This window comes from Salvelinus namaycush, chromosome 1, assembly GCF_016432855.1.
Source record: "Salvelinus namaycush isolate Seneca chromosome 1, SaNama_1.0, whole genome shotgun sequence".
In the NCBI taxonomy this organism is placed as follows: domain Eukaryota; kingdom Metazoa; phylum Chordata; class Actinopteri; order Salmoniformes; family Salmonidae; genus Salvelinus; species Salvelinus namaycush.
In genome coordinates, this window is record NC_052307.1 from 15,924,371 (window position 1) to 15,949,888 (window position 25,518).

Below are 25,518 nucleotides of genomic sequence, written 5' to 3' on the forward strand. Positions count from 1 at the left end.
CCGAAGTCGAGGATCGGTAGGATAGTCAGTTTTACTAGGGTAAGTTTGGCGGCGTGAGTGAAGGAGGCTTTGTTGCGAAATAGAAAGCTGATTCTAGATTTGATTTTGGATTGGAGATGTTTGATATGAGTCTGGAAGGAGAGTTTACAGTCTAACCAGACACCTAGGTATTTGTAGTTGTCCACATATTCTAGGTCAGAACCGTCCAGAGTAGTCATGCTGGTCGAGCAGGCGGGTGGGTGCAGGCAGCAAATGGTTGAAAAGCATGCATTTGGTTTTACTAACGTTTAAGAGCAGTTGGAGGCCACGGAAGGAGTGTTGTATGGCATTGAAGCTCGTTTGGAGGTTAGTTAACGGTGTCCAAAGAAGGGCCAGATGTATACAGAATGGTGTCGTCTGCGTAGAGGTGGATCAGGGAATCACCCGCAGCAAGAGCGACATCGTTGATATATACAGAGAAAAGAGTCGGCCCGAGAATTGAACCCTGTGGTACCCCCATGGAGACTGCCAGAGGTCCGGACAACAGGTCCTCCGATTTGACACACTGAACTGTCTACGAAGTAGTTGGTGAACCCGGCGAGGCAGTCATTTGAGAAACCAAGGCTATTGAGTGTGCCGATAAGAATACGGTGATTGACAGAGTCGAAAGCCTTGGCCAGGTTGATGAAGACGGCTGCACAGTACTGTCTTTTATCGATTACCGATGATGTCATTGGAAGCACTTATATTCCTCAGTCTTTTTTACAAAAAACATTGAAATGCACCATTTTCACGTATGTTGATGTTGGGGTGGGGCTGGAGATGATGAATTTGAAGTTTAAAAAATGGTGAAGTTTCCCTTTAAGTGATAGTTGGACTGTCAAATCTGTGTATTGGTGTGTGGCCAGCGACTTTTATAGACCACTTTCTGTGTTTGCAAACATTGCCGCACGGGGGCGATGCTCGCAAGTTGGTGGCAGAGCACTGGGGAGGTCTTATAGAATGGCAACAAAAAAAGCCTCTATTTGCTTATGAGTGCATTTCACACATTTTGGATTAAAATAGGATTTTAAGTCTTGATATAATGTAATATAATGTCTGTCATCATCGCAAGTCAACTGCATTATACTTTTTTTTTTTTAACACTTCAGCGTCAACCAGTAAAATGCTACAGCCTATGTCAATGAGCGTTAGCATTCAAGCTAATAATTGCTGCATCCAAAATAGTTATTTTGCAAAGATCACAACCTAGTATAATAGCGACTGTTCAAGCAAGAATCGGAACATAAATGTAAGCGTATGAGAACCCAAAATATACTACTGTTCAGAAGTTTGGGGTCACTTAGAAATGTCCTTGTTTTTGAAAGAAAAGCACACAAAAAATGTCCAATAAAATGAAGTTTCTTGGCAATTTCTCGCATGGAATAGCCTTCATTTCTCAGAACAAGAACAGACTGATGAGTTTCAGAAGAAAGTCCTTTGTTTCTGGCCATTTTGAGCCTCTAATCGAACCCACAAATGCTGATGCTCCAGATACTCAACTAGTCTAAAGAAGGCCAGTTTTATTGCTTATTTAACAGCACAACAGTTTCAGCTGTGCTAACATAATTGCAAAAGGCCTATGTAGATATTCCATAAAAAATCAGCCGTTTCCAGCTACAATAGTCATTTACAACATTAACAATGTCTACACTGTATTTCTGATCAATTTGATGTTATTTTAATGGACAAAAAATGTGCTTTTCTTTTAAAAACAAGGACATTTCTAAGTGACCCCAAACTTTTGAACGGTAGTGTAGGTATTTTGTTTAGAAGTAATACAATCGTAAATCTAGGTTATGTTGAATGGGCGCAGATGGCGTTGGCTTTCTTACTGCAGCCAAGAGTCTGTGCGTGACGTCAGTGTGTTGTATACTGGAAAGGGGTCCATAAAGAGTCCGCCCCAAATTTTCCGTGCCATTTGAGAGTTAGAAATAATAGTTAATTTTCTATTTCTATACTTTTTGGGAAGTATAGAAATAGTGCACATAGAATATATCTACCCCTTCCTATACTTGCTTTCAATGAGAATGACAGATGTATAACTAATTTTTCTATGTGAATTTGGTGGGTCGCCCAAAAAGTTACATATTGCAGCTTTAAAGGTAGACTCAGCGAAATGATGTTAGCAAGAGAACCACAAATATCGAGATGAGTGAAATGCAAGACTTAGCTCTCACAGTCACATGGTATCTGCGCATGTGCACGGGTTCACATCACGCTGTTCACAGCAAGGTAGACAGGGCCCAAAAACGACAGAGAAGTTGAGCCTTGTGTTTCAATGCTCTTAGTTGTTGCGGAAATTGACCCACTATGCTGTTTACTTTCTGCATTTATGTCATAACACGGAGTCTACCTTTAAGCACTCGATCTTATGTCATCTTGATGAGTAATTCCTCTAAATGTTTAACCGGACGCTCTAGACTAAAGCCTCCGTAGTGTCTGTGCAGCAACTTGAAAGTTTGACATCCCTACCAATAGAAACTCTCGATTTCATTGCAAAATATTTTTGATTTGGAGTAGGGTTGGGCATTTTTTAATTATTTCAGTATTCTAATAATATGATATTTTTTTCGGATAACCGTATAGTTGAAATACTTGGGTAAACTTCAGTGGAGACTCGCTCACACAACTCGAGAGATGGAGTCGGTGCGCTGGTGGTGGAGGGGCGAGAGAGGAGCAGGGGCCTGTGTGTGACAGTATGTGTGTGGCACAGAGCGAGAGAAGGTAGCCAAACTGACTCGCTACTTAGACAAACTTGTTGCTGCCATAGATTATCTATCATACCATCAGGTAGTGCCTGTCTTGACTGCATCAAATCATTTGTTAAGAAGCTAGTTAGCTACAGTAGCCAGCTAGCTAGCTAAAATAATAAAGCTAATTGAGGCTATTTTGCTGCGCTCCCCAGTCCTTGTCCACACAACTCAATCAGTGGAGGCTGGTGGGAAGAGCAATAGGAGGACAGGAATGTAGTGGTATCAAACATATGGAAATCACATGTTTGAATGAGTTCCACATATTCCATTCCAGCTATTACAATGAGCCCACCCTTCTATTGCTCCTCCCACCAGCCTCCACTAAACTCCATTCACATGAAACAACATTCTATCAGTTGGTTGATCATTGTAGCCTACCGACATAGGCTCACTTATAAAACGGTCATAAAGCTGTTTTATTAAAATGTTGAATGTAATGGTCTATCGCTGTAAGCTATGTAGCAATATCACATAGATCATTTCATTTTAAAAGCCTTTAAAAAATATATATTATAGGCTTTTCTTTTCTCAAAATGAGTACTCTTTCAAGTAATCAAATATTAATATCCATTCAGATATTCCAATAAGCGTGCCCATCCCTAGTTTAGAGTAAACAATTTCCGTTGCAAAACATTTTGCTACCGACTAATGAATACACCCCAGGTACCCACTGATTCTTGAAGAATAGAAACGCCTCAAGCTTATAACTGTCTTTCCCTATCATAACCCAAATATATGGTGGTTTTACTCCATTGGAATTGTTTGTTTTTGTTGCCAGTTGACTCTTTAACAGGCATTGTATCTATAGCTTCCAACATAGAATCAGGAATGAGAAAGCTAGCTAGTAATTTTAAAGGATCTCTATGGCTTCCAGTGTGTACGATGTCGATCTGATGTGCAATTCTCTTTAGGTAGCTAGACTATTTGTTTTTGAAGACATTGCAGTGTTTGTTTGTTTCTTTCAGAATGACATTGAGGCTGTGGATCCCAGGGGAAGGACACCACTCCACCTGGCTGTGTCGCTGGGACACCTGGAGTCAGTGAGAGTGCTTCTCAGACATGGCGCAGAAGTTACCAAAGAGAACACCAATAATTGGACAGGTTAGGCTGTTCTCAAGCTACAATTGTCCAAATGTAAATGTGTATTATTAATATTATGAATTCTGCATGCTATTTACATTTCCTTCAGAAAGTATTCACTCACCTTGACTTTTTCAACATTTTGTTGTGTTACAGCCTGAATTTAAAATTGATTAAATTGAGATTTGTGTCACTGGCCTACACACAATACCCCTATAATGTCTAAATGGAATTATATTTTTACAATTTATTTTTTATTTATTTTTGTATTGAATATTCGAAACATACAATATACTTGCAGTGAAGCCGCTCAATAACTACATCATACCAGTCATCCAACATATTCCCATTCAGAGCGACACCCTGAAGCATCCAGGGTCAATGCCCTGCTCAAGGGCATGTTGACCGATCTACCAAAGGCCAAAAAATGTGAACTCGAACCCTTCAAGATCGATCGACTGACCCGGTCTTGGAGTAATTGACTGTCTCTCCAGATCTCCTAACAGTACTATTTCTAGGATCAATTTTAGATCAGTGCTATGCATTTTCAGCCATTCCTGAACCTGAGACCAGAAACAGGCTACATGAGGGCAATACCAAAATAAATGGACTATTGATTCTGTATCCTCACAACAAAATCTGCAGAGCTTCGATGATTTTATGCCCCAAACATTTTGTTGGTGGCAAGAATTCTATATAATAATTTTAGCTGAAAAGCACAAAGTCTTGAATCTTGCTTTGTTTTATATATCAACTCATACACCCTGTACCATGGAATCGGTACATCAAAAATCTCTTCCCAACTATTTTGCAATCTGAATGGCACAGTTGTCAACATCCTGGTCCTGAAATGAAACTGGTATACTTTCTTATTTGTGATATTTTTATTCCTCCGACAGTTTTGATCCTTTATATTTGGCAGACAGACCAGTTCCCTACCTCCTCCCGCTGCCACCCGTCTCCTCCATTTTTGGGGCAATGCTGTAATCAATTGGTTGTACTCTTGGATTGAGCAGACCTTTCCGTACAATTCTGATAACTCCATGAAGGACATAACTCTATCATTCCAATTTACAATATAATTTAAGAACAAAATACCCTTTTCAAACATCTTTCCCATAAATATAGGTATTTTATCAACCAGCACATTTGAGTTCAGCCATAATATTTGTTGTATCTTTTCAGGGGGATGAAATTGTAGCCAGCTCTGCAATGCTTGTTTGAAAAAGAGAGAGACCTTTTTCAAAGTATCATTTTCAATTAATCGAAAATCATACATGGCAATCTGCACAAAGGCAAAAAGGCAATTTTTAAACAATGGATGAGCTTTTCTTAGTAATCTACTTGAGAACCATGTAGGGTTCAAATAAAACATTTGAATGAGTGAAGCTTTTAGAGAGAGGTTTAGTGCTTTTATATTCATTATATAGATAGGCACGTTTTATTTTGTCTAGTTTAACGTCCCAGATAAAGCAAAATATTTTTTGTTCGTATGATTTGAAAAACGAATCATCAGGAGTAGGCAGCGCCATAAGTAAGTGAGTAAACTGAGATATGACTAAGGAGTTAATCATGGCATTTTTTCCATAAATAGACAGGTATTTACCTCTCCATGGTTGCAGGATCTTGTCTATTTTTACACGTTTTCTATTGAAATTCATTGTGGAGAGCTTATTTATATCTTTTGTGATGTGAAAACCGAGTATGTCTACTTCACCATCAGCCCATTTTATAGGTAAACTGCAGGGTCATGTAAAAGTTACATTTTTTAAGGATCCAATACGTAATATTGTACACTTATCATAATTAGGTTTTAGTCCAGAAAGTACAGAAAAGTTATCTAGATCTTCAATGAGACATTGCAGGGATCTAGCTTGCGGACTTAATATAAAACTTGAGTCATCGGCATACATGGACACCTTTGTTTTTAAGCCTTGGATTTCTAATCCTCTAATGTTGTTATTGAATCTGATTTTAATAGCTAACATTTCGATGGCCATAACAAATAGATATGGTGACAGTGGACACCCTTGTTTAACTCCTCTTGACAATTAAAAACTCTCATTAATTATTATTTTACACCTGGGGTTGCTATTCATTTACCCATTTTATAAGAGAATTGCCGAAATTGAAAAAATCCAGGCATTTATAAATGAAATCCAGTCTTACTTTATCAAATTATCAATTTCATGATATTCAATTATTTCTAGTAGTTGTCGTATATTATCTCCAATGTATCGTCCATGTAAAAAAAAACCTGTCTGATCAGGATGAACAATACCTGGTAAGACTCTTTTTAATTCTGAGTGCTATGCATTTTGCTAGTATTTTTTGCATCACAACATTTAAGCGTAAGGGGCCTCCAGTTTTTTAGATAGACTGGGTCTTTATATTTGCCATTTGGGTCTTGTTTTAATAATAGAGAAATCAGACCTTCCTGCTGAGTGCCTGACAGACTACCATTTCTATAGGAGTAGTTAAAACAATCTAACAATGGAGTTTTTAGTATATCAAAAAATACTCGATATACCTCTACCGGTATGCCATCAAGCCCTGGGGTTTTTCCAGACTGAAAGGATTTAATAGCCTCAAAGTTCTTCCTCTGTAATTTGACCTTCGCACAGATCTTTCTGTACATTTGTTCATTTTCCATTTTTTATATTATTTGGAAAGAATTCCTTACCATAATCTTCATTCAGTGGGAAAGGATGAGATGGAAAAGAGAACATCTGCTTAGAATAATTAGCTTCCTCTTTAAAAATATAATTCAGAGAATCATAGATCACTCCATCTTCAGTAACGAGTTTCTGCAAATAATTTTTGTTAGCGTTCCTGTATTGGAGATTCAGGAAGAAGTTTGCATTTTTCTCCATATTCCATCCAGTTTGCTTTATTTTTGTAATAGATTACATTAGATCGTTCTTGAATAAGTTCCTCAAGTTATTTTTGTTTTTCCTCTAACTTATTTTTTATCTCTGTAGTATTGTTTTTATTGCTATCTACCTGTACTATTAGTTCATGAATTTCCCTCCCTCTTTAGCCAGAAATATTGATGAATATTGAATTGAATGACCCCTGAAGGTACATTTAAAGGTATCCCAAACAATAAGTGGATTTGCTGAACCTAAATTATACTGGAAAAATTCAGTTATAAATTATTTTGTCTTAGTTAAAAACAAGTTGTCCTCCAGTAAACTTTGATTCAATTTCCAATATCCCCGTACATGTGGAAATTCTATAAGAGTTATGTGAATGCCAATTAGATGATGATCCGATCGCATTCTGTCTCGTATTAAAACTTTTTTCATCTTTGATGCATGAGAGAAAGAGACAAGAAAGTAGTCAAGATGACTAGCTTGATTAAGTCTCCTCCATGTATATCTCACTAGGTTGGGTTTTTTGTCTCCAAATATCCACTATTTCTAATATGTCCATAATATTTGTGATTTCCTTAAGGGCACGGTGAGGATAGTTTGTAGAGTGATGACCTTTACGATCCATTGAGGTACTTAACACTGTGTTATAGTCTCCTACCATAATGATTAGATCATTTGTTGCCTGTAAGTTCAATAAATTGGTATAAATGTTTTCGAAGAAGTGTGGATCATCCTGATTTGGACCATATAGATTAATGAGACAAATCTCTTTTTTGTCCACTTTCATATTCAAAAGGATCCACCTTCCTTGCGACTCATTCCTGACTATTTGCACATTCAGATCGACATTTTTGTTAATGAATATCACACCCTTTGAGTTCCTTTGTCCATGACAGAAAATTATTTCACCACCCCATTCCTTTTTCCACACTACTTCATCTAAGGATGTAGAGTGAGTTTCCTGTAAACAGTATATGTTCTATTCCTTTTCTTTTAGCCATGTAAAGACTGATCTTCTTTTTTTAGAATCTGCTAAACCGTTACAATTATAACTGGCTAATTGACCATAATTGTGCTTGTAAAGTTACTGCCATCAGAGGTATTAGGAAGGTTAAAACTAGAGCTTTCAAATATCTGATATTTAGAATTCAAGAAATAGGTTCTAGCAATATTTGTTTATTCCCTTGCCTGTTTGCCTGTGAGCCAATGCCACAAATGTTAGAAAATTGAGACAAGATATTATGTGTGTAGCAAATCTGAGTAGGTTGATGTGTATGATATTGGATGTGATATAGTGAGAGTGTGTACGATGTCTGTATAAGAGTAAGACTATAATGTGTGATGCCCAAATAAATAATAACTCTGCCAATTTGCATGGTTGAGTGTCTATGTGTGTAACACGTAGTGCGTATAGTCTTAATATTCATAATGATAATTGTAATCCATATCGTATCACAATCATAGTTACATCATAATTACCTTTAACATAATTGAAAAACATCCCAGCATTTCCATAGCAATTGACGTTTCACATGATCATGAAAGAGACCTTGCATTACTCTAGAGACGGCTTCACTACAGTACAAATGTATTCCGTACAATATGTTATTATTCCCCAATGATCCTATTCTGATATCCTCCCCTTGCTTTTTGTAAACATATATACACTTGTAGACAAATACATAAAAAAAGATAGACAAACAATAAACACATTAAATTATAAAACAGTTCTCGACAATAGAGGGAGAGAAGAGAGAAAGCGAGAGTGAGAGAAGAGAGCGAGATCAGGTGTGTGTGTGTGTGTGTGCGTGTGTGTGTGTATGTATAAGTCCGTATGTGTAAGCAAGCATGTAATTGAGTTTGTGTGTTCATAGCCACTTCATAATGTTCAGATATGTTTACAGTTCCCATACTTTCTTTTCTTAACCTGAAGTCCCTGTAGAATTTAGTACAGCCACAGTGCTATGGAGCTGTCTCAGAATAGCTTTCCATCTATAAAGAGTTTGTCCACAATAATAAAGGCACGCCTGTCATCCTCCCTTTGTTGTCTTTGTACCGGATACAGTCTCTTACGACGTTCGTTTATCTCCCTTGGAAATTGGTCATTGAGACCGAATTTGGTCCCTTTAAGCTTCCTTCCCTGCTTTTGATCAGCTCCTTTTGTTGGTAGTGTTCAAATTTTCCCAGCCGTAAAGGCTAACCGCTTCATGGAATCCTTAGCAACAAAACTTTAGTTCGGATTAAAATCGATTTAATGAATTTTTTTTAATATTAACAACAAACCGAGTGTAGACAGTACAATGTTCTGTTGCGCGCTCTGATGACGTATCTCATTTTTACAAATGAATGAAAAGCTGAAATGTCTTGAGTCATTAAATATTCAACCCCTTTCTTATGGCAAGCCTAAATTAGTTCAGTAGTAAACATGTGCTTAACAAGTCACTTAATAAGTTGCATGGACTCACTCTGTGTGCAATAAGTGTTTAACTTGATTTTTGAATGACTACCTCAACTCTGTACCCCACACATACAATGATCTGTAAGGTGTGGTGGTTAATTTCTTTACTATCAAATGAGGAGAGACAAACTTATCACACAAGTCAGAGTTATACTTAAACTGAATCTTTATTCACTTATTAATAAGGGAGCAGGTCAATACAACGCACACATATAAAGTGAATCGATTGAGTGCTCTACGATAATGATGGTCGACGATTCACGATCAAATGATTCGTTGAGAGCCCAGAGACAAAAGTACAAAGGTATTTTATAGCCAAGATACACCCCTTTCAACCTACCTACATGACGAACAACAGATATATAGAATGGGTCACAAGGTAAGGTTAAGATCTGTATGAAAGATACCTATAATACATAGCAGACCGTATCTGCTGTGTCAACAGCTTTCATTGTATCGAGACCAGTGTCTGTCCCTCCGACTCCAAACTGGAACCATCTCTCCCTGGTATGGTATAGAACAGAAACATTAACTCATGCTCTGGAAAGTTCTTTAGGTTTTATCACCCAAAAGACATTGTAAATCTCCTGTCAGTGTTTTCTCCCAGAGGCCCATCCTCAGTAGAACACACACACAATAGTTAAGAATACTCTATTCTGTTGCATAAAACAACCATTTTATGCAATAAAAGTATTATAACATAGTCTTGCAATTTTGCTCTCACAAAGGTCCCTCAGTCGAGTAGTGAATTTCAAATACAGATTCAACCACAAAGGCCAGGGAGGCTTTCTAGTGCCTCGCAAAGAAGGATACCTGTTGGTAGATAGGTAAAAAGACAGACATTGAATATCCCTTTGAGCATGGTGAAGTTATTAACTACACTTTGGATGGTTTATCAATACACCCATTCACTACAAAGATACAGGCGTGCTTCCTACCTCAGCTGCCAGAGAGGAATGAAACCGCTCTGGGATTTCACAGAAGCCAATGACTTTAAAACAGTTAGAGTTTAATGGCTATGATAGGAGTATCAACAACATTGTAATTACTCAATAATACTAACCTAAATGACAGAGTGAAAAGAAGGAAGCCTATAGAGATTTTTTAGAGGATAATGTGCAAATATTGTACAATCGAGGTGTATTTGTATTTATTGTGGGTCCCCATTAGCCAAAGGAGCAGCTACTCTTCCTGAGGTCCAGCAAAATTAAAAACATTACATTTACATTTCACAACACATTAAGTGTGGGCCCTCAGGCCACTACTCTACCACCACTACTCTACAACACAAAATCCATGTGTACGTCTGTGTATAGTGCGTATGCTATTGTGTGTGTGTCTTTCAGTCTCCTCTGTTCCAGAAGGTGTGTTTTTTTTATCTGTTTTTTAAATCTGATTTTACTGCTTGCATGAGTTACTTTATGTGGAATAGAGTTCCATGTAGTCATGGCTCTATGTAGTACTGTGCGCCTCCCATAGTCTGTTCTGGACTTGAGGATTGTGAAGAGACCTCTGGTGGAATGTCTTGTGGGGTATGCATGGGTGTCTGAGCTGTGGGCTAGTAGTTTGAACAGACAGCTCAGTGCATTCAATATGTCAATACTTCTCACAAGTACAAGTAGTGATTAAGTCAATCTCTCCTCTACTTTGAGCCAGGAGAGATTGACATGCATATAATTTAATGTTAGCGCTCCGTGTACATTTAAGGTTCAGCCGTGCTGCCCTGTTCTGGGCCAATTGTAATTTTCTTAAGTCCCTCTTTGTGGCATCTGACCACACAACTAGACAGTAGTCCAGGTGCGACAAAACTAAGGCCTGTAGGACCTGCCTTGTTGATAGTGTTGTTAAGAAGATAGAGCAGCGCTTTATTATGCTACTGTTGTATCATCATGTTTTGACCATGACAGTTTACAATCCAGGGTTACTCCAAGCAGTTTAATCGCCTCAACTTGCTCAATTTCTACATTATTCATTACAAGATTTAGTTGAGGTTTAATGAATGATTTGTCCCAAATACAATGCTTTTAGTTTTTGAAAAATGTAGGACTAATTTATTTATTGCCACCCATTCTGAAACTGACTGCAGCTCTTTAAGTGATTTCACTTGCTGTGGTAGCTGACGTATATAATGTTGTGTCATCAGCATACATAGACAGACAGGCTTTACTCTAGGCTAGTGGCAGGTCATTAGTAAAGATTGAAAAAAGTAAGGGGCCTAGACAGCTTCCCTAGGGAATGCTTGACTCTACCTGGATTATGTTAGAGATTATGTTAGAAGCTTCCATTAATGAACCCCTTCTGTGTTCTGTAAGACAGGTAACTCTCGATCCACAATATAGCAGGGAATGTAAAGCCATAACACCTATGTTTTTCCAGCAGCAGATTATGATTGATAAGTTCAAAAGCTGTACTGATGTCTAACAAAACAGCTCCCACAATATTTTTTATTATCAATTTCTCTCAGCCAATCAGTCATTTGTGTAAGTGCCGTACATGTTGAATGCCCTTCCCCATAATCGTGCTAAAAATCATCTGTTGTTAATTTGTTTACTGTGAAATAGCATTGTATCTGGTCAAACACAGTTTACTAAGGGTTGGTAATAGTCTGATTGGTCGGCTTTTTGAACCTGTAAAGGGTTCTTTACTATTCTTAGGTAGTGGAATGACTTTTGCTTCCCTCCAGGCCTGAGGGCACACACTTTCCTGTAGGCTTAGATTGAAGAGATGGCGACTAGGAGTGGCAATATCGTCCGCTATCATCCTCAGTAATTTTCCATCTAAGTTGTCAGACCCAGGTGGCTTGTCATTGTTGATAGACAACAATAATTATTTCACCTCTTCCACACTCACTTGGCCAAAACAATTATTTGTTTTGAATACATTTGTCATCACAGAAGTGTGGTATATGTTTAAATTAACTTCTCATCATAAACATGTTTGTGTGTAGTGCTGCAGGAGGCGGTCAGCACTGGCGACCCAGAGATGGTTCAGCTTGTGCTCCAGAGGAGAGACTACCTCAAAGCCTCTACAGCCCTGGGAGGAGTACCTGAGCTTCTGAGCAAGATCCGCGAGGTGTTCTCTCTCTGTTTGCTCCCCTCTCTGAAATGTTTTTCACTCATACATTTAAATAAAAAAATGTAAAGCTGCAAACTCATGCCTCTTTCCAATCCCCCCCCAGTCCCCAGATTTCTACATGGAAATAAAATGGGAGTTCACAAGTTGGAGTAAGTTCTAGTTGATAACCCCCCCCCCATTAGAATGTGCCATGTGTGGATGTTTGAGACTTTGTTGTTTATGCTGCTTTCCCATCTGTTCCCAGTCCCCCTCGTGTCCCGGGTTTGTCCCAGTGATGTGTGTCGGATCTGGAAGAGCGGAGCCAGCCTGCGCGTGGACGCCACCCTGCTGGGCTTCGAGAACATGACTTGGATCAGAGGTCGTCGGAGCTACATCTTCAGAGGAGATGGTGAGTCCCCTTTTCCCTGAGTAAGGCTTTCACACAACAGCGTTCTACTGACCACTGTTTCAGCAGGCCGTCTCATCTTTTACCTCGCCTTTTACTCAGTTGGCGTATGTTTCACAAGATAAGTGTAGTACGGTGTGTGCTTGTGCCCATTGGCAGATACCTGGACTGAGTTGTTGGAGGTGAACCATGACGAAGAGGTGGTGGACACAGACCGCTTTGACATCTCCCGGGAGATAGAGGATGTAACACTGGACTCCATGCAACCTGCCGAACAGGAAGTGGCCAAGCGGCTAACCACGCCCATCGTCAACACTTTTCTGGACACCAGGCACATTGCTTTTGAGAGGTAAGATCCAAACCGTACTACACTTATCTTGTTTTTCTATTGTGTCATATTCAGTTGAAGTCGGAAGTTTACATACACTTAGGTTGGAGTCATTAAAACTAGTTTTTCAACCACTCCACAAATTTCTTGTTAACCTTTCTAGGGTAGGTGGGACGGTAGCGTCCCACCTGGTCAACATCCAGTGAAATTGCAGAGCGCGAAATTCAAAAATACTAAATTAAAATATTTCACATTCTTGAAAATATATGTGTTATACATCAAAATAAAGCTTAACTTCTTGTTAATCCAGCCGCCGTATCAGATTTCAAAAAGGCTTTTCGGCGAAAGCAAACCATACGATTATCTGAGGACAGCGCCCCCCATACAAACACATGAAAATCATATTTCAACCAGGCAGGTGCGACACAAAAGTCAGAAATAGCGATATAAAAAATGCCTTTGATGATCTTCTTCTGTTGGCACTCCAAAAGGTCCCAGTTACATCACAAATGGTCTTTTTGTTCGATAATGTCCTTCTTTATATCCATAAAAACTCAGTTTAGCTGGCGCGCTTCAGTCAATAATCCACCCATTTTCTCTCCATCAAAGTGCATACAAAATGAATCCCAAACGTTACTAATAAACTTTTCCAAACAACGTTTATAATCAAACCTTAGGTATCCTAATATGCAAATAAACTATACAATTTAAGACGGAGAATCGTTATTGTCTTTACCAGAGAAAAATACCAAAGAACGCGCATTCTTCCACGCGCTTGGAAACACTACAGCCAAAATGGAAGCCACCTAGAAAAACTAAAATTTCTGGGTAATTTTTTCAAAAACCAGCCTGAAACTCTTTCTAAAGACTGTTGACATCTGGTGGAAGCCCTAGGAACTGCAATCTGGGAGGACTTGGCGTTATAATTAAAGTAATAGCCATTTAAAAAAGTGGTAAGCAGACCTTTTGGGGGGGGGGGGGATGGTTTGTCCTCAGGGTTTTGCCTTCCATATCAGTTCTGTTATACTCACAGGCATTATTTTAACAGTTTTAGAAACTTTAGAGTGTTTTCTATCCAAATCTACCAATTATATGCATATCCTAGCTTCCGGGCCTGAGTAACAGGCAGTTTACTTTGGGCACGCTTTTCATCCGGATGTCAAAATACTGCCCCCTACCCCAGAGAGGTTTAACAAACTTTGGCAAGTCGGTTAAGACATCTACTTTGTGCATGACACAAGTAATTTTTCCAACAATTGTTTACAGACAGATTATTTCACTTATAATTCACTGTATCACAATTCCAGTGGGTCAGAAGTTTACATGCACTAAGTTGACTGTGCCTCTAAACAGCTTGGACAATTCCAGAAAGGATGTCATTGCTTTAGAAGCTTCTGATAGGCAAATTGACATAATTTGAGTCAATTGGAGGTGTCAATTGTAGACCTCCACAAGTCTGTTTCATCCTTGGGAGCAATTTCCAAACGCCTGAAGGTACCACGTTCATCTGTACAAACAATAGTATGCAAGTATACGCAGCCGTCATACCGCTCAGGAAGGAGACGCGTTCTGTCTCCTAGAGATGAACGTACTTTGGTGCAAAAAGTGCAAATCAATCCCAGAACAACAGCAAAGGACCTTGTGAAGATGCTGGAGGAAACAGGTACAAAAGCTTCTATATCCACAGTAAAACGAGTCCTATATCGACATAACCTGAAAGGCTGCTCAGCAAGGAAAAAGCCACTGCTCCAAAACCGCCATAAAAAACCCAGACTACGGTTTGCAACTGCACATGGGGACAAAGATTGTACTTTTTGGAGAAATGTCCTCTGGTCTGATGAAACAAAAATATAACTGTTTGGCCATAATGACCATCGTTATGTTTGGAGGAAAAATGGGGAGGCTTGCAAGCCGAAGAACACCATCCCAACCGTGAAGCACAGGGTTGGCAGCATCATGTTGTGGGGGTGCTTTTCTGCAGGAGGGACTGGTGCACTTCACAAAATAGATGGCATCATGAAGGAGGAAAATTATGTAGATATATTGAAGCAACATCTCAAGACATCAGTCAGGAAGTTATAGCTTGGTCGCAACTGGGTCTTCCAAATGGACAATGACCCCAAGCATACTTCCAAAGTTGTGGCAAAATGGCTTAAGGACAACAAAGACAAGGTATTGGAGTGACCATCATAAAGCCCTGACCTCAACCTATAGAAAATTTGTGGGCAGAACTGAAAAAGCTTGTGCAAGCAAGGAGGCCTACAAACCTGACTCAGTTACACCAGCTCTGTCAGGAGGAATGGGCCAAAATTCACCCAACTTATTGTGGGAAGCTTGTGGAAGGCTACCTGAAACGTTTGACCCAAGTTAAACAATTTAAAGGCATTGCTACCAAATACTAATTGAGTGTTTTGTAAACTTCTGACCCACTGGGAATGTGATGAAAGAAATAAAAGCTGAAATTATTAAATCTCTACTATTATTCTGACATTTGACATTTTTTAAATAAAGTGGTGATCCTAACTGACCTAAGACGGGGAATTTTTACTAGGATTAAATGTCAGGAATTGTGAAGAACTGAGTTTAAATGTATTTGGCTAAGGTGTATGTAAACTTTCGACTTCAACTGTAAGTCTTCGTTGAAGGACAAGTAAACTTGTACAGGGTTTTATAGTAACAGGACTCCAAATTGTTTTCCACAGAAATAAGTCTGGGATTTGGGGTTGGAGGAGTGACAAAACGGAAGTTGTCAGTGGTTTCGAGGCTAAGGTTCGTGCATTTATTATAACATTCTTGCCCTGTTAATGTTTAATTATTTTGTTGCTTGTCTAGGTTTACTGACCTTACACAAGTCCCTTTCTTTAAAGCGGCAATCAAATCAAATCAAACTATTTGTCACATGCGCCGAATACAAGTGTAGACTTTACAGTGAAATGCTTACTTACAACCCCCAGTTCAAGAAGAGTTAAGAAATGATTTACCAAATAGACTAAAATAAAAAGTAATAAGAAAAAGTAACACAATAAGAAAAACAATAACGAGGTTATATACATGGGACACCGGTACCGAGTCAGTGTGCGGGTGTACCGGTTAGTTTAGATAATTTGTACATGTAGGTGGGTGTGAAGTGACTATGCATAGATAATGAACAGCGAGTATCAGCATTGTACAAAAGGGAGGGGGGGTCAATGTAAATTGTCCGGTGGGATTTTATTAATTGTTCAGCAGTCTTATGGCTTGGGGGTAGAAGCTGTTGAGGAGCCTTTTTGTCCTAGACTTGGCGCTCCGGTACCACTTGCCGTGCGGTAGCAGAGAAAACAGTCTAGAACTTGGGTGACTGGAGTCTCTGACAATTTTGTGGGCTTTCCTCTGACACCGCCTATTGTATAGGTCCTGGATGGCAGGAAGCTTGGCCCCAGTGATGTACTGGGCTGTTCGCACTACCCTCTGTAGCGCTTTACGGTCAGATGCCGAGCAGTTGCCATACCAGGCGGTGATGCAACCGGTCAGGATGCCCTCGATGGTGCAGCTGTAAAACCTTTTGAGGATCTGAGAACCCATGCCAAATCTTTTCAGTCTCCTGAGGGGGAGAAGGTTTTGTTGTACCCTTTTCACGACTGTTTTGGTATGTTTGGGCCATGATAACTCGTTGGTGATGTGGACACCAAGGAACTTGAAACTCTCAACCCGCTCCACTACAGCCCTGTCGATGTTAATGGGGGCCTGTTCGGCCCTCCTTTTCCTGTAGTACACGATCAGCTCCTTTTGTCTTGCTCACATCGAGGGAGAGGTTGTTGTCCTGGCACCACACTGTCAGTTCTCTGACCTCCTCCCTATAGGCCATCTCATCGTTGTCGGTGATCAGGCCTACCACTGTTGTTTCGTCAGCAAACTTAATGATGGTGTTGGAGTCGTGTTTGGCCACACAGTCGTGGGTGAACAGGGAATACAGGAGGAGATTAAGTACACACCCCTGAGGGGACCCAGTGTTAAGGATCAGTGTGGCAGACGTGTTGTTGCCTACTCTTACCACCTGGGGGCGGCCTGTCAGGAAGTCCAGGATCCAGATGCAGAGGGAGGTGTTTAGTCCCAGAGTCCTTAGCTTAGTGATGAGCTTCGTGGGCACTATGGTGTTGAACGCTGAGCTGTAGTCAATGAACAGAATTCTCACATAGGTGTTCCTTTTGTCCAGGTGAGAAAGGGCAGTGTGGAGTGCGATTGGGATTGCATCATCTGTGGATCTGTTGGGGCGGTATGCGAATTGGAGTGGGTCTAGTGTGTCCGGGAGGATGCTGTTGATCAGCAGTAGAAACAATAACAAAGCATATTCCCCACCCCTGTTTTGGTAAAAGGCTGAGGGATGGTGCTGGAGAAATGTAACCGGATCTCAAATTCATAGACCAAGCTATAGATGTGTTGGACTGACCATCCATGATATAAAAAATTATAGTTTTAACAATGTTTTGGGGCTATATAGTGTTTGTTTACATTTAAACATTTGAGTAAAACAAGCTTATACTTTGGGTTCTGATGGGGTACGACAGTTGAACTACGCTCATTAGTCATTTTAAAGTTATATTCTTCAAGAATCAATGGGTACATATCATTAATTTACAAATCCCAAAATTGATGTAGCAACTGCTGATTGCCCCTTTAATTTGACAATATCTACAGTAGTGTTATTTCCTAGTAGCAGTAAAGGGAAGAATAGTATGCTGTATACTGCATGAGTTGTTTTTCTTTTCATTGCAGGTTTTCACTGTGAACAATGTAAACGTGGTGATCCGGACGAGGACAGAGCATCTCACCGATGAGGAGAAAGCTAGAATAAAAAGTAAGCACTCTATAATTCCTCTAGGTGGAGGTAGAGAGACATAACAACAGTTAGTTTGTGTCTGAAATGGCACCCTATCCCTATTAAGTGCACTACTTCTGGTCTACGAGAGATGGTCCTCATATCAATGTTTAATAAGCTGCGTCTTTAGTCCCAGTGTTACGTCAGCTACACTGTCACAGTTATAATAACCCAGAGAGAGTACACAGATCCAAAATGGCCTGGCTCAGTTTAGGAGCAGACTTGTTGGAGACCTGCGCTGTGTCTGACACCATAACGCATTGTCTATTGTCTCTTTTTTTTGTCTTCTAGGTGAGAGGAATGTTCTGGAGTCTCTTCTTGGGACTGTGGAGCAGCAGATAAGCGCTCAAGGGGTAAGAGATCAGTAGACCAGGATTTGAGGTTATGGAGGATTATCTCATCTAATTGTTTTATTACTTAGCTACATAAACAGAATTTTACTTGCATTTTTGACTTCAATAAGAATGCTTCGTCTTGGTTCATGTTGGCTTCAATGAGAACACTCAACTTGGTTTGTAATGGGTTCAATAAAAACGCTAAACTCTGTTCATATTGTGGATAGGACCTCACTCTGGAGTACGCAACACCCACCAACCCCACCGCCATCACACCAGAGGAGTACTTTGACCCTGAGTTTGACCTTGAAGACAGAGACATTGGCCGGCCCATTGAACTCACCACCCGAACCCAGAAGTAAGAAAATGATGCTGCAAAGCAACAGAGAGAACAAGGCTTTTTCATCAGTATTCACGTCATCAGAAGTCTTGATTGTTTTTATAATGGTTTCCCTCAGTTCATATAAAGGTGTTGGTGTCTAGGTTTTAGCATAAGGGTGGTTGTATTGAGATGGGACTACATTGCAGTTCAGTTGAACTACAAATCATCAGATCTACAAATCACCCTGCATCCCAAATAACTACTCATGATGTGATTAAGATTAGTCATTGTTCACCTCCCCTTGCTCAAACTGATTCTTAGGCACCAAACCAAAAAAAACAGACTGAAACAGGGAGAGACGACCTGAACTTGTCCAATAAGAGACACATGTTTTTGTTTTCCGTTGCAAAAAGTATTGCTACGGTGTGCACTAATGAATATGACCCTGATATGTCCAGGTTCAAGGGCACATTGTGGATGAGCGAGGAACACCCTCTCTCCCTGGTGGAGCAGGTCACCCCTATCATCGATCTCATGGCCCGGACCAGCAGCCACTTCGCCCGGCTACGGGATTTTGTCACCCTCAAGTTCCCTCCGGGGTTCCCTGTAAAAATAGGTACAGTTACTCCTCTGTGGAAGAGTAAAGAAATGAGAATGTTTACACAAAATGCTTGTGTGACTTAGCTCATTCAAACACTAAAGATCTGGGGCCTACTGAATCGAGCATCTCAGAGGAGTGCTGATCTAGGATCAGGCACCCCCGTTCATGTAATCTTATTCTATGTGAACTATAAAGCAGAACTGACTCTAAATCAGCACTCATACTCTGACACGCTTGATAAATACTTAGCTCTGATTGAGAAAAACTGCACACACATATTCACCAAGTACCACTATGAAAGGCTCACCATAGAGGCATTTGCTTTTAAATAACGGGATGCATAAAGGTTATCCGTCTTTGTTTCCGCTCACACAGAGATTCCCCTGTTCCACGTGCTCAACGCTCGTATTTCATTTGGTGGTGTCAACAAATGCAGTACGTGCGAACCCCTGGACACGCCACCCTCGGCTGCCACGCCCACACCCTCGGAGGAGGACGGCAGTGAAGCTGCAGGTAGGCACACTCATTCCGCTGACCTGGGTGAAGTGACCGCGGCATTCATTCCCATGGGTTATTATGAACACATTTCTCAAATAAATTTCTTCAGTTGCTTCTGACAGCTGAACAACAAATATGAATGTTTGGCGGCAGGCAGCCTAGCGGTTAACCTCTCTGGCACCAGTGGGAAGGTAGCGTCCCACCTCGACAACAGCAAGTGAAATTGCAGGGCGCCAAATTCAAAACAACAGAAATCCCATAATTAAAATTCCTCAAACATACAAGTATTATACACCATTTTAAAGATAAACTTCTTGTAAATCCAACCACATTGTCCAATTTCAAAAAGGCTTTACGGTGAAAGCACACCACGCGATTATGTTAGGTCAGCGCCTAGTCACAGAAAACCATACAGCCATTTTCCGGCCAAGGAGAGGGGTCACAAAAGTCAGAAATAGAGATTAAATTCATCACTAACTTTTGATGATCTTCATCAGATGGCACTCACAGGACTTCATGTTACACAATACATGTGTGTTTTGTTCGATAAAGTTAATCTTTATGTCCAAAAACCTCAGTTGAAATTGGCACGTTATGTACAGTAATCATTGTCTCAAACAAACATCCGGTGAAATTTGAGAGCCACATCAAATTACAGAAATACTCATCATAAACATTGATGAAAATACAAGTTTTATACATAGGATTAAAGATAAACATCTTGTTAATCCAGCCGCTGTGTCAGATTTCAAAAAGGCTTTACTGCGAAAGCACACCACGCGATTATGTTAGGTCAGCGCCTAGCCACAGAAAACCATACAGCCATTTTCCAACCAAGGAGAGGTGTCACAAAAGTCAGAAATAGCGTTAAAATGAATCACTTACCTTTGATGATCTTCATCTGGTGGCACTCCCAGGTCTCCATGTTAGACTATAAATGTTTGTTTTGTTCGATAATCTCCCTCTTTATGTCCAAAAACCTCAATTTTGTTGGTGCGTTTAGTCCAGTAATCCAAAGGCACAATGCGCGCTCTCAACATTCAGACGAAGAGTACAATAAAAGTTTGTAGAAACATGTGAAACGATGTTTAAAATCAATCCTCAGGTTGTTTTTGTCATAAATAATCAATAATATTTCAACCGGACAAAAGCTTTGTCAATAGAAAAGGAGAAACAAGAAAGGCGTGCTCCCAATCACGCGCTGGACTCATGTCTGGAAATGTCCACTGTCCACTCATTGAAAGTGCTGTATCTCCCTCATTTTTCAGAGTAAAAGCCTGAAACAATGCCTAAAGACTGGCCTCGTGTAGAAGAAGCCATAGAAATTGTGAACTGGGTCCTATGTCTTTGTATGGTGGATAGGCTTTCAATGGAAAAACAGCCTTTCAAAATAATAGTACTTCCTGGATGGATTTTCATCAGGTTTTCGCCTGCCATATCAGTTCTGTTATACTCAGACATTATTTTAACAGTTTTGGAAACTTTAGAGTGTTTTCTATCCAAATCTACTAATTATATGCATATCCTAGCTTCTGGGCCTGAGTAGCAGGCAGTTTAATTTGGGCACGCTTTTCATCCAAAATTCCGAATGCTGCCCCCTACCCTAGTGAAGTTTTAAGAGCGTTGGGCCAGTAACCGAAAGTTTGCTGGTTCGAATCCCAAAGCCGACTAGGTGAAAACGTTGATGTGTCCTTGTGCAATGCACTTAACCCTAATTGCTTCTGTAAGTCGCTCTGGATAAGAGTGTCTGCTAAATTTATGTAAATATATCCATATAAATTTCATTAGAAATGTCAATATTGACAGCTTACCAATAATAACAACATTCTCTATTTCTGTTCCCTCCAGTTCCCCCTCTATTCCAAGTGTGTCCCTCTGTATTTGAGGTGCCTGCACACTACCGCCACAGAGGAGGAGGGGGCAGCAGCCGTCACATGCCCGTATCCAACCACGACGAGGAGCTACTGCAGTACGCCATCCACCAGAGTCTGCTGGAGTCCGGTGGTGGAGACCCGGGACAGGTCTGAGACGCCACACACACACACACTCCTCGTCAGGTCCTCTTGCTCTCACTGACTCCTCCGCCTCACTTCTCATGTTTTTGACCTGGGGTCTGTGTCTGTTCAGGAGGCCACAATATTACAAAACAGATTGTGTAGAACTGATATTATAGGGAATTATGTCCGTTACATTTATACCAGTTCTATCTGCGACGTGCCAAGCATTTTACCTACGCCACCCTTTATTTTGTCCTCTAGGAAGTGACCTGGGAAGATGCCAATGGGGACCTCACGGACCCTATGCTCAGTAGCCAGAGTGACAGGTAAATCAAATTGTATTGGTTGTGTACACATATTTTTCTCATGTTGCTGCTGGTGCAGCGAAATGCTTATGTTTCTAGCTCCAACAGTGCCGTATACCTAACAATATAAAATAATACACACAAATCCACAAAATACAAAGAAAGAAATTAAGAAATATTAGAACGAGGTGTGTGTGTGTGTGTGTGTGTGTGTGTGTGTGTGTGTGTGTGTGTGTGTGTGTGTGTGTGTGTGTGTGTGTGTGTGTGTGTGTGTGTGTGTGTGTGTGTGTGTGTGTGTGTGTGTGTGTGTAAAGTATGGACAGTATATGAATAGAAAGTATGGACAGTATATGAATAGAAAAGGTTTGTACAGCAGTAGTTATATAGGATGAGCCACCACTAGAATACAGTATATACATATAAAGTGGGTAAAAAAGTATGTAAACATTATTAAAGTGACCAGTGTTCCATGAGTCTTTACATAGGGCAGCAGTCTCTAAGGTGCAGGGTAGAGTACCGGGTGGTAGCCAGGTAGTAACAGTGACTAAGTTCAGGGCAGTTATTCACAAAGTATTCATGCACATCATTGGCTACACTATTCACTTTTGCCCAAAGTGGCTTTCAATTAGCACGTATATTTAGAATATAACCCACGGGCCCATGTTTTGGGAATCAAACCCACAGACCTGGTATTGCAAGCACGTGTCCAAACAACTTAGCATTAAAAGCATAATTTTCTCAGCTTCGCTGAGGTATGGTCGGGTGTGCACTATGTGGATAGGTGCTTTTGAAAGGAAGTTGGTAGTTATTGACGTTGGACAACTGTCGTCCAGGAAAGAAACATTCCAAGCCTTTCTTCTCTTTCTGATACCAACGCCTGATCCCTCCTCCACTGTTGTTCCAGAAGCATCACAGAGGGGGCGCTGGTGGACTTGGGAGACACCACATCGAGTCCGGCCAGCTCAAGCACCTCGACCTCCAGCCCCGACGTGGACCTCCGCATGGCCATGGAGCTGTCGGCCCGGGCCCAAGCCGAGGAGGAGGGGAGGAGGAAAGAGGAAGTGGAGGAGCTGGAGAGGATATTGCAGCTCTCGCTCACAGAGAAGTAAAAAGAGGAAAATATGAGGGGGAAAAAGGGTTATTAAGACCACGCCTTGCCATACCTGCATGAACTATTTATAAATCAAGAAGCGGCCACCATCACACCCCCTCCCAATCCAACCCCCCCCCTACTCCACTGCAATCCACCATGACACCGGCAAAACCTCCATGTAACAACATTGTCATTAACACAACCATCTGTATTTAATACTTTGATACCTATTTTTGTTTAAAAAACATGTTGCTATATTTGTATTTCTATATAACACTTAGGCTCTGTCTCAAAAGTGTACACGCTGTCAAATCCTTGATTCCTCCTGTCCTTATAAGAGTCATAGCCACTCCTCTCCCGAAGAGGAATCCATGTATTCTTTGAGATTATTTTGGGAACTGTTTCATTTCACTGGAGTGTCAGGGTTGCAACCTGTGATTTGAATTAGTTGGGTGTTGCCAAGAGTGGGTTAAACCTGTGGCAGGTAGCACAGGAGGCTGGTGAGGGTAGGACAGATGACAATAATGGCTGGAATGGAATCAAAGACAAGGAAACCATGTTTGATGTGTTTAATACCGTTCCATTGATTCCATTCCAGCCATTGCTATGAGACCGTCCTCCCCAATTAAGGTGCCACCAGCCGCTTGTGGCTGTTAGCTGTTTTAGTTGTGGCTCTGGAAGGTTGTTCTTTCAGAGCTCTGGGTCATGTCCATGAGGCACCAAACAGAAGCAAGCTGACTGAAACAGGTAGGGACTACCTGCCCTATTATGAATATGACTCTGGGAATGGAACTCCAGTGTTCACACAGCCATTTGACAGAGGTTCACAGCCACACTGAAAGATTGAATATCTCAGGGTTCCATTGTTCTGCAGTTCCTTTTCTTTGAAACTATAGTGAAAGTGCAGTATATTAGTTTATTGTAGACACATCGAATGCAGTTTTCTGGTCATCGATTAGGATTTTTTGTACTTTGAACAGGATGGCATCAAACAGTATGACTTGGTGGTGCTGCCGTCCCTTTTTCTTGTTTGCCTGACACTGCATAACTTGGGTCCTTTTCAATCAAAACCTGTAATTCCTGGGAAAAGACAAAAGTAAGATTCTTCTTGTGCTGCAAGAATTCATGTTTTGTATTCGTGTTGAAATTGACACAGTGTGAAAATGAACATGATAATTCAAACATGCACAAGAAGACGGAGGTTCTTAGTTTGCACCAGAAACCAGGTGTTATTAAATTGGTTGTTATTTTGGAGGGGGTCTGTCTTGTTGGCCATCACCAATGGTCACTGAGCACCGTTAAGCATCAGCACCACGACTCAACAAAGCAATAGCAGAAGCCATTGTGCCTACCTGTGGTGGATGATAAAGTAGCATACACATGGTTCAGAGGCGCTCGCAAGCAACCAGGGTCCAAACATGGATCATTGTAGGCTATCCATTGGCGAAGACATTTTTCGTCCCTTAAATATAGAAGAATATGGCCATCAGACCTCAAACACAACAGGGTTCTAAGGACTGCTGTTAGGGCTCTCTTTTTTTATCTTGCAACTACAGACCAACCTGTGGACTGAGTGACGTGCGAGAGATCTGAGATCAAACATGGATGCCAGCTCAGTGTACCATCATTATTTTGTACTGAAGGGAGCATTTCCTAGTCTGGGTACCAGTCAATGTCTTTGGCACATGACATAGAGTACAAAGAGTGGAATGTTAGCTAAACAGAGACTGGCAACCAGGCTAAGCATTCCCCTCTCACATGTCCAATTCTAAATGGATCCCTAGACCCTACCTATGCTCTTGTACAGATCTGATAAGATTTGACAGGTGTATGCGATATGGTAATACGTCTACCTTTTCCTCTGATGGGCCATTTTCACCATATTGCAGATCTCCACAATAGGGCATAGTAGGGTCTAGGGATCCATTTGGGCTTAGGCTACAGACATGATTGGTTTTGGGGGGGGGGGGGGGGGGGGGTCAGTGTTATAATGCCACTCAGGCCAGACCTACTAAAGACACCGGAGAACATTTGAAAGGTCTCATCTTTAAAGCTGTGATCAAGGGGCTTCAAAAATGTTTCCTATCCAGTGGTGTTGGTAGATAAAAAAGGAATTAACCAATGTAGTTAATTACAATGATTACAACCAACAGCACTTTGGACATGTTTCTGATGCATCGCTTCGTCTGTTCTGTTTTCTGGGGGCTAGAGCTCTAAACAGCTAATGATCAAATTGCCAAACCATAGGACAGTCTCTAATGTTCCAGGGTTCGCTTTGATTAGATTTCTTGGGAAAAGTCTTTGTACTGCTTTATTTGCTAGCAGGTAAGCTTATTTTTTAACATGTTCATAAGAATTTGTGAAAACATTTGTAAACTGTGATGTTGGTTTAAAAATGTTTTCTTTCTTCAATAAATGCACTTTATTTCAATTTGGGTGAACTGCGGCTGATTCTGTTACAAATAAGTCTGCTTCTTGCTAAGATAAACGGCAGATGGCACAAACCTATTCATTGTTCAGATCACAAAAGCACAAT

At 40.6% G+C, this 25,518-nt stretch overlaps 1 protein-coding gene across 1 annotated transcript in view; it reads left to right on the plus strand.

The window, feature by feature from the left end:
* Window positions 1-24,952, plus strand: part of LOC120050091 (ankyrin repeat domain-containing protein 13A-like) — a 38,054-nt gene extending 13,102 nt beyond the window's left edge. Inside the window, exons 2-15 of the mRNA XM_038996770.1 lie at window positions 3,740-3,875; window positions 12,136-12,260; window positions 12,367-12,412; window positions 12,508-12,651; window positions 12,808-12,997; window positions 15,679-15,745; window positions 17,729-17,810; window positions 18,123-18,184; window positions 18,394-18,524; window positions 18,947-19,104; window positions 19,465-19,602; window positions 21,436-21,608; window positions 21,846-21,910; window positions 22,794-24,952. Of these exons, the coding sequence (XP_038852698.1) occupies window positions 3,740-3,875; window positions 12,136-12,260; window positions 12,367-12,412; window positions 12,508-12,651; window positions 12,808-12,997; window positions 15,679-15,745; window positions 17,729-17,810; window positions 18,123-18,184; window positions 18,394-18,524; window positions 18,947-19,104; window positions 19,465-19,602; window positions 21,436-21,608; window positions 21,846-21,910; window positions 22,794-22,998 (1,722 nt within the window). The 3' untranslated portion in view covers window positions 22,999-24,952. The remainder of the gene's footprint in view (window positions 1-3,739; window positions 3,876-12,135; window positions 12,261-12,366; window positions 12,413-12,507; window positions 12,652-12,807; window positions 12,998-15,678; window positions 15,746-17,728; window positions 17,811-18,122; window positions 18,185-18,393; window positions 18,525-18,946; window positions 19,105-19,464; window positions 19,603-21,435; window positions 21,609-21,845; window positions 21,911-22,793) is intronic.
* Window positions 24,953-25,518: the final 566 nt, after the last annotated feature.